At 38.0% G+C, this 10,000-nt stretch overlaps 1 protein-coding gene across 5 annotated transcripts in view; it reads left to right on the top strand.

Moving 5' to 3' along the window:
- Mcf2 (MCF.2 cell line derived transforming sequence) overlaps positions 1-10,000 on the top strand; it is a 122,124-nt gene that overhangs the window by 37,800 nt on the left and 74,324 nt on the right. For 3 of the 5 annotated variants that reach the window (XM_021153012.1, XM_021153014.2, XM_021153013.2), the window contains 3 exons: positions 7,224-7,343; positions 8,103-8,219; positions 9,812-9,961. In XM_021153012.1, the coding sequence (XP_021008671.1) occupies positions 7,224-7,343; positions 8,103-8,219; positions 9,812-9,961 (387 nt within the window). The remainder of the gene's footprint in view (positions 1-7,223; positions 7,344-8,102; positions 8,220-9,811; positions 9,962-10,000) is intronic. The other 2 variants (XM_029473663.1, XM_029473662.1) reach the window with 1 other exon arrangement.

Raw genomic sequence — 10,000 nt, 5'->3', positions numbered from 1 at the left:
TGCAGCTAGAGACAGGAGCTCCGGGGGTACTGGTTAGTTCATATTGTTGTTCCACCTATAGGATTGCAGAGCCCTTTAGCTCCTTGGGTACTTTCTCTAGCTCCTCCATTGGGGGCCCTGTGACCCATCCAATAGCTGACTGTGGGCATCTACTTCTGTGTTTGCATAGACTCACAAGAGACAGCTATATCTGGGTCTTTTCAGCAAAATCTTGGTAGTATATGCAATGGTGTCAGCGTTTGGAGGCTGATTATATTTAAATGGGTACACTGTAGCTGCCTTCAGACCCTCCAGAAGAGGGCATTGGATCCCAGTACAGATGGTTGTGAGCTACCATGTGGTTGCTGGGAATTGAACTCAGGACCTCTGGAAGAACAGTCAGTGATCTTAACCGCTGAGCCATCTCTCCAGCCCCAACAATGAACATTAGTTTTTTTTTAAAGACTTACTTATTTATTATATGTAAGTATATTGTAGCTGTTTTCAGACACACCAGAAGAGGGCATCAGATTTCATTACAGATGGTTGTGAGCCACTATGTGGTTGCTGGGATTTGAACTTGGGACCTTCAGAAGAGCAGTCAGTCCTCTCAATCGCTGAACCATTATTAAAACACTGTGCTAACTTCTTAACATGAGGTTCTATTTCCATCTCCATTTAACAACTGGAGAATCTGAGTGTAGTGAGCAGGATAATCAATCTCTGACCTATGAATAGGCTACCTGACATGGTAAACGGAATTTTATAGTGTGACAAAGAATCTTGAGGAGGCCAGGATTGCATCTCAGGTGGTAGACTGCCTGTGTAGCAATGACCTGGTTACACCCAGTAGTAACATGAACTCGATGTGGTAGCACATACCTGTATTAGGGAGTTAGAGGCAGAAGGGTCAGAAGTTCGAGGCACAAAATTCAAAGGGAACTTGGGATATATGAGACCCTAAGCTTGATGATAAAAGATTCTTGAGATTGGGAGATGATCTAAAATTTCCAAGGCAGGATTTGTATCAGGACAAGGATTTTCATTATCAAAGAGATACGAGTTGGAGTGTAACTCTGTAAAGATCTTATTTGGCATGTGGGAGGCCTTGAGTTTCATCCTGAGTTATCTTTAAAAAGGAAAGGAAGTAGAGAAAGCATCGGAAAAGATGCATGACAGAAGTGGAGGTCAAACCATTGCAAGGCCATAAACCACAGAGATGATGGACTGTCCCTAGAAACTGAAAATGGTCAGGTAATAGATTCTTAGCTAGAGCCCCTAGAAGGAACACATCCTAGAGATGCTTTCCTTGACTTTAGTTCATTGGTGCTAACCTTGAATTCCTGACCTCCAGAAGCACAGTAAAAATTTGTGTTTTTTTAAAAAATCACTAAACTTTAGTAATTGCTTATAGTATCAATATGGAGTCTGTACACAGAGATTTTTATCAAGTACAGAAAAGAAATATAATCAAAACCCTAGTTCACCTGACTGCAAAACCAGACTCTACCAACAGGGAAACATTGGAGAAGCATAATAGGGATGGTACGAGAATCACTTTATAGTTCACTCCCTAAATTTGAGATGCCAAGTAAAGGTGACAAATCTAAATGTGTATACTGCATGTGAGGAAGACAATGGAGCTGGGAAGTAGTCAAGGTTTAGTTAAAATGCAACCTAAAGAGTAGCAAACGTTGACCAGCACAAATCCCTTATGTTGAGGAGCAACAGGAATTGGAAATGGTGAGCACTGTGGTGAACTAGAGAGCATCCAAAAAACGGAGCACTGATCAGCCTGCTCAGTCAAGTGTCATCATGTTGGGAAAATGGGCCCAAGCACTATCTAATCTTTGATTTCTCACAAGAAACAAGAAATCCAACTCCTACATGATACCTGTGGTTTTAGTTTATTTCATTTTTAATATTTTATATATTCTTAATTTGTGTATGTTTGTGTGGGGTGTATGTGTGTGTGTGTGTGTACATACGTACGTGCATGTACAAGTGTACTCAGAGGCCATAAGAGGGCATTGAATTTATTGGAAGTTGGAGCTACGGATAGTTGTAAGCTGTCTGATACAGATTGTGAGAACTGAATTTGGGTCCTCTGGGAGAACAGCCAGTGCTCTTAATCACTGAACTATTTCTCTAGGATGTGGCCCTCCCTCCCTCCCTCCCTCCCTTGTTCTTTCTTTCTTTCTTTCTTTCTTTCTTTCTTTCTTTCTTTCTTTCTTTCTTTCTTTCTTTCTTCCTCCCCTCCCTCCCTCCCTCCCTCCCTCCCTTCCTCCATCTATCTCTCTCTTCCTTCCTTCCATTCTTCCTTCCTTTCTTTCTTTCTTTCTTTCTTTCTTTCTTTCTTTCTTTCTTTCTTTCTTTCTTTCTTTCTTTCTCACTATATAGCCCTGGCTGGCCTGGAGCTTGCTATATAGACAAACCTGTCCTTTATCTTACAGACATCTAGGTTTTTTTTAACATTTTTTGAGATTTTTGTTTGTATTTTATGTGTATGAATGTTTATCAGAATGTACTTTTATGCAGCACACGCATGCAGTACATGCAATACCTAAGGTGACCAGAAGAAGTTAACAGATCCTCTGGGAGTAGTAGACTTTCAGAAGGTTGTCATCTGTTTGATTTGAGTGCTGGGAACCAGACTTGGGTCCTCTGGAAGATCAGTCAGTGCTCTTCACTGCTGTCTCATTTCTCCAGCCCTGAAATCTAGGTTTTATATCCCAATAATGTTATTCTTTTTTAAAATAGATTTTTTATAGAGTATTTTTAACTGCTGAATTAAACTGAATAGGGGGTACGGTGAGTTCTCAGGAACTCATGGTTAATTTTGTTTTATAGCTTTGTTCAATTGCTAGTGGTGTATTATACTTACAATGAGTATACTTGAAGTGTTTTTCTATAGTTTGCTTTTCTATGCTTTAATCTCTCTTGAGGCTGATGACTGGTCCCAGACTAGACCTTTCCTGCCCCACCTTCCCCGAAGATAGCTATCATATAGATGTCATGAGAAGGCCTTGTGGGCTCTTCCAACATGCAATTTCGACAGAAAGGAACCAGAATCTTGCCTTCCATCCTATAACATGCTTCGTTTTTGTTCCCATCTGGGTTTCTCAAATCTCAAATCTTGGAATGGATTGCACTGATTAAATGTACATTAAATCATGGTTTAATGATGCTACTTCTTGGGAGTTTTTCCTGCCTCCTGCCACTTTCCTGCCTCCCGCCACCTTTGCTCTGGTTCAGGATCAGACTTGATTTTAAAGTATGTAGTGTTCTCCACAGTTATAGCAAGTCTCCTTCTACTCATGTCTGAATTCAGTTCTTTCTCAAGGCTCATGATACCTTTCTAAGAAGACATGGCTAGCAATGTAGTACCATAGTAGAACACTCCTATAGATCTCTAGGATCAATTCCTAGCACAAGAAAAATTTAAAATAAAATAAAATGCATATCTGACCATAGTGCTCTGGTATTCAAAATGTCCTAGAGATTTCTTTCACTTCTAAGGGGAAAAACAAACATCAAATTCGATCCTGTTGTGGTTCTTGTCTACTTCTCCACCACCTTTTCCCTCCAACATGTGTTTCCTCTACATTTCTTGATTGAGAATCTTCAAAAGGTGAGGTAGATTAATGACTAAGGCCCCAGAGTTAGCACAAGCCAGGGCTTTATAAGTTATGCTTAAACACTATGAGCTTCACTTTATTTGTAAAAGGGGCAAATTAACTCCTTCACTGAACTATGCTAAAGTAGAATTAAAAGTGTTGGCAAAATATTTGGCATAGCGTAGGCATTTAATATGTGGTGCTATATTAATATTGGACCATTATTTTTCCTTTCATTGCTAACCTTGCATAGTATCCTCTATTCCTTTACTTTGAAATTCCTTTATGTAGTAATTATTTTTTCACTGCTATGAATGATTGACTTTAACTGTCAATTTGATACAATCTACCATCCTTTGGGAAGAGAGTCTCAATGAGACCTAGGGAAGACTGCTAATATGGGAAGATCATGCTCACTGTAGATGCCATCATTCCCTCGACAGCTGATCCTGAGAGGAGAAAAATGAGCTGAGAAAACATGCAAGGGTGATGTGTTCTGCTCTTGATATGGATGGGACAAGTTTCCTCATGTTCTTTTGGCTATGAGTCTTTCCCCGACTCCATGATAGATTGCGAACTAAAATGAACCCTAAACCCTAAGTCAGTTTTGGACAGAATATTTTATTACAGAAATAAAAACTAGAACAACTGCCTATGTATGCCAGCCTTTTTTCCCCTAGAAGCTGAGCAAATACTGAAATTAGGATGGCATTTTGATTCAATTAATTCCTCTTTTCTTCCTCAAAGCCATTTGGCCATCCTGTTTCTCACAGGCTTTGTGATATTGCTTCCTCATGTACTTTTTAATTATTTTGTTTCATTTTTTTACTTACTCTGCTGTACTATTACTGATTACTAATAAACTCGGTTATTGAAAGTGCTTGATATTATTTCACTTTAATGTATGGAGTGAACACATAGTGACAAAAATGGGACTTCATTGGATGAAAGCAAAATTGTGCTTCTGTGATGTAGTTTTCACTCATTGTTTAGGGTAGATAGACAATATTTCAGTTCTGGTTGGCTTTTTGGGCTAGGACTTGTCTCCTAATTCTGTTTTTAGGAATTATTTTAAAATTTATTTTTATTATGATGCGCATGTGGATATTATGCGTGTGAGCAGCTGACAACTCTGTGGAGTCAGTTTTTGTAGGTCTTGGGGATTGACCTCAGGTCACCAGTCTTGCCCAGCAAGTTCCTTTACTTGCTGAGCCATTTGGCTGGCCCACCATCTGTTTCCATGTATATAGGAAATAGAAGTAATTTGACTTCAAATTCAGCAAATCCACGCTATAAAAGCAAACACATAAACCAATGAAATTAAACAGAACCCAGAATTTATCGTCAACTGATCTTCAACAAAAAGATCCAAGAGAACACATAATAAATGAGATTGGGGATATACATATAACAATGAAGCTAATTTCCTATCACTGTCAAAAATTAACTTAAATTGGATCATGGACACAAAAACAATAACCCAAAACTATAAACTATTAACAATAGCAGAAATTATAGGAGGAGTTCTTAAATGAATTGGTATCAGTTTTAGGTATACCTAAAACTGCAGACCCCAAAGCATAAGTAGGCAACCAAGATTAAATCAATCAAAAGTACTTTTGTACATCCAAGGAAACAATGAACATAATGAATGGATGGCCTACAGGGTAGAGGAATTGTAATCTAGCAACATGGCTGCTCTGATCACATTCAAAGACCTTCTAGGTCTGTATGATCCAGCTGGAATGCTGACATGCCCTTAGTACACACCTTTAATTTTTCTGGCTAGAATCCTTTAGTACATACCTTTAATCTGAAACAATGACCTCTAATTGAGTGGCAGACAAAGTGATAGATAGATTTGACAGAGATAGATTTGACAGAATGAGTCAGAGAAATCATACACCCAACTCTCAGGAGAAAAGCTATTTAAGAGCAGCTCAGGGGGAATGAAGATGGGTTGGTCAGTCCATTGGAAGTTAGTGCAGTGAATGCAGTGCAGAGCAGTGCAGTGGAATTGAGGTCATTTGTGAGTCCATGAAGTTCAAGTCATACAGCAGAGGCAGTTGAAGCCAGAGAATAAGAAGGAGCCAGAAGATTAGGCACATTGCCAGAGTTTGAGGTCACACAGAGCAATTCAGTGAAAGACAGATAGAAGCCAAATCAATCAATCAGCTTGGTGAGAAGTTTGAGCCAGAAGAACCGAGTTGAACCAGCCAGCTAGAGTTCAGAAAGAACTAGAAAGTGGGAGCTTATTTGGAAGTAGCCCTCTGAGATAACAATTACATCTGTCGAATAAAAGTTACTACAAATGAGAATAATATTTGTAAACTGTCCCCTGAGGGGCTAATACCTAGATTATTAAAAATAAAAACCCTCCATAGGAAAACAAAACAAAACAGTTCTCAAAAGCCAAATCTAATTAAAAATCGACAAATGATCTCAATGACATTTCTTAAAGAAGTTATACAAATATCCAACAGGTATATAAACATGCTCAGCATAACTAATGAGGGACTTTCACAGCAAAATCACAAGGTTAAAATGGCTAATATGCTTAAGACTGAAACCAGCATGCTAAGAAAGAAAAAGAGAGAAGAAACCCCTTGTACATGGTAAGAATGCGAATCAATACAGTCATTATTGAAAACAGTTTCTTCACAGAAAATGGAGTATATAATTAATGTTTAATCCGACAACCCCACTTATGGTATATCCAAGAAATTGAAATGAATATCTCAAAGGAATACCTGCATATCCATGTTGATTGCAATACAATCAACAACAGGCAACATGTGGAACCATGCAAGATGATGATCCATTGATGAAAAGATAAAATGTTTACACACATTAAAACTACAACATAACATCCATTGTTTTTTGGTTACATGGATAGAACTGGAGATGGAAATTGTATTAAGTAAAATGAGACAGGCATAGAAAGAGGGCCAATGCCATATTTCACTCATTAGTAGAGGCTACAAAAGTTGATCCTATTGAAGTAGAATGTATTATATAGGAAGGGGAAGGGAGAGGGGAAAGAGACACACAGTGAGGTTGGATAATAGGTACCAACCAGTGTACAGTTAAAGAGGAGGAAGGAGTTTGGGGTCCTAAAAGGCAGTGTTAATTACACTCTGTAATTACAAGATAACTAGAAGAGTTTGAAAATTCCTAACACAGAAATGCTGATGTTTGAGGTAAAGGAAATGCTAATTAACTTGATTTGATTAGTATGTGTTATATGTATATATCAAATTATAATGGCATAACACGCGAATAGGTACAAATATTTAATTACTCAAATATTGAAATTATTAATAATAAAGAAAACACTAAAAGCAAAACTAACTTCAAGATAAAGTCTAATTATTTGCAGCTTAGGACCTGCTTATGTCCTGTGAGAAAAATTTCATACTGGGGACATTATAAGGATCTGGCCTGATAACCCTATGTTATTTTTATTTCTGTTTACATGTTTTTAGATATTATCAGCATCCATTTAAACATGTTGACCTCTTACTGACTTCTCTAACTTAAAAGTTTGCTTTCTCCAATGACATATTTTCTGATTGGTGCTCAGTTGGGAGTTGGTGTGCCCGCTTACTCTTCTATTTCTTGCTCCAGGCCTCCTTCCCTGGGAGCTTACACTTAGTCCTGGTTTTGCGTCCTACCAGTTTTCTTCAACGGACTTTCACGGACATTGGATTTCGATTTAGCCAGGAGGATTTTATGCTGAAATTACCAGTAAGATTATTGCTTGAATCTTTTGTCTTTCTAGTGCTTATATAGTCTGTATCTTATATTGTTTGTTTTATATGTGTCTATGTAACACTTAAAATTTGTCTCTGAAAAATTTAACTCTGCAATGTCCTACAACAATCTGTTTTTAATCAGTTGTTAAACAGGGCAACTTATAACAACGTAATTCCTTTAAAAAATATTTGCTATGTGTTATAGATGTGTTCATATGTGTGAGTATGATTAGGAATTTTTATTTTCAGTTAACATTGTGTGGCTTGTGTATCTGAAATGTCATGATCCTAAGCTAGCTCAGAGCACTGTGGTCTTTATTTTGAAAATATATCTTTATATGTTTTTATTGTTTGGAATAGAGTGCTCATAAAATTTAATACCTGAATTCTAACTTACTACACAAAGTTCCTTTGCTTTGTTCTGAGCACTGAAATTGTTGTGTGTATGTGTGCATGTGTATATGTGAGTGCCAAATTTCTCATAAGTAATGAAAGCTTTTAGACAAAGAAGAATTAGGTGTTTTGGTTTCTGTTGAAGTTAATTTTGGTTGGTAGAGATGTTTTGTAAATAAAGCTTTGGTTTCTGAAGAAGGTTAATGCATCAGGTGTGGGGGCATGCACAGGACAGAACTGTTTGAAGCATTTATACCAGATAACAGTCTGCTAAGTGTTTATTGAAATTCATTTTGCAGTTTGATAGAGGGCTGTCATGAAGGACAGTTAACAGTGTCTTTCTTGCTTATTCACATAGGTTGTTATGCTGAGCTCAGTTAGTGATTTGCTGACATACATTGATGACAAGCAGTTAACCCCTGAGTTAGGCGGCACCTTGCAGTACTGCCACAGTGAATGGATCATCTTCAGAAATGTATGTGCTTCTGCCCTTACTGTAGAGCCTATCATTCATTTTCTCTAGACATTTTTCCTACTTGGGAAAAGCAGATTTTGGGTCTCCAAGTGTTCAAATGCATATATCATTCAACATTTTGGTTTTCTTCTCTAAGAGATATCTAGAAATGATAGAGTCATTAAGGATAGCAATTGAAGGAGAAGCCTAGTGAAAAAGAAGGGATTCTCTCTCTGCCCAGTTCTTCCTGTGATCATGCAGTAACACAGAGACGAAGGGCTTGGGTTCAAATCCTGGCACTGCTGAGTTATGTCTTAGATCTTAGACAATATATACCACCTCACAAGTCTTTTTATAACTATAAAATTATACTGATAGTATATCATAAGGATCTTCGGAAGGATCAATGAGAAAATGAATAAAAAATTTTGCTTATTGCTTGGTATATGGGAGATGCTTAGAAAATACAAGTATATTCATTTCAGCCTAGATGTGTGGCACTCCCACAGCTATTAGACTAGATAGAATCCTGTTTTTGGAGATTTTCGAAGAGGTAAGGACTGTGGCCTCTTAGATAGAATAAAGCCCATGATGTAAGTGTCTTAACTTTCAATCACATGATCTGAAAACTCTTCTGAAGAAAATAATGATGGTCACTAAATTAGGGTCACATTTCCTAGTCCTTATTCAAACTGAGTGTTTGGCAGGTTCATTCAACAATTCAGGTGTTCCCATGAAGGTTAACTGTTAGAGCAAGCAATGGCTTGACGTAAATAATCTTCAAAGCCTAAACGAATGAGCAAATATTTTGAGATTCATGCCTAACAGATGGTTTATATTGTGTCTGTGTTTTCCCCTGTTTTCCTGTGCTGGATTTATTTTGGAAACAAAATAGTGCAGCCATCCTTGCCATTTTAGGGCAATAGCACTTTTGGAATCGCAGTTTCAGATCTTTGGCAGTACCTGCAATGAATTGTTGTGACAACTTGCTCTCCAGTTCCTTAGATCATATGCTTTGTGAAGTGCTGGTCACAAATACTAATAAGTATCAACTTACAGCACTGGTCTCATGGCTCTTTAGAAGTGAACTTCTTTTTTTTTTTTTCGAGACAGGGTTTCTCTGTGTAGTTATGGCTGTCCTGGAACTCACTCTGTATACCAGGCCGGCCTCAAACTCAGAAATCCACCTGCCTCTGCCTCCCGAGTGCTGGGATTAAAGGTGTGTGCCACCACGCCCGGCTGAGAAGTGAACTTATAAAGCAGTTTGGCTGAGTGCTGAGTTTGATAAAGTAAGAAAGACACTGATGGCCAAGGCCATATAGAAAATTACTCAGCACATGGTGCCATTTAGAAATAGTTTCCACGAGTGTTCAAGGAACAAGTCCAGAAATGTAGAAATGTACACTCAAGGATTTTTGACACTAATTTTTAGAATCTTAGGGGTTTGGAAGCATAGTTAGTCCTAACTGTCAGGGGTAGTGCCAACTTTTCTTAGAGGAGTTCACAGAGTACTTGTTTGTTGTTTTTACATATGTAAAGAACAATCCGAATTACTGATCCAAAGTTTGATATGTTGTCAGAGTTTCCATCAAAGATCCCCTGGCTTTTTACAGGCTATAGAGAAGTTTGCTGTCACAGTGAAAGAAATGGCTCAGATGTTGCAATCCTTTGGAACAGAATTGGCTGAAACAGAGCTACCACAGGATATCCTCTCAATAGAAGAGATTCTGGCAGGTCGCGCTGAAAGGTATCACCTGTTGAAGGTATGTATCTTTTCTTTTCTTTTCTTTTCTTTTCTTTTC

The sequence above is a fragment of the Mus caroli genome, chromosome X (assembly GCF_900094665.2).
Source record: "Mus caroli chromosome X, CAROLI_EIJ_v1.1, whole genome shotgun sequence".
Taxonomy (NCBI): Eukaryota; Metazoa; Chordata; class Mammalia; order Rodentia; family Muridae; genus Mus; species Mus caroli.
Note: the sequence above shows the minus strand (reverse complement) of the source record. Positions and strands in the feature narration are given on the sequence as shown.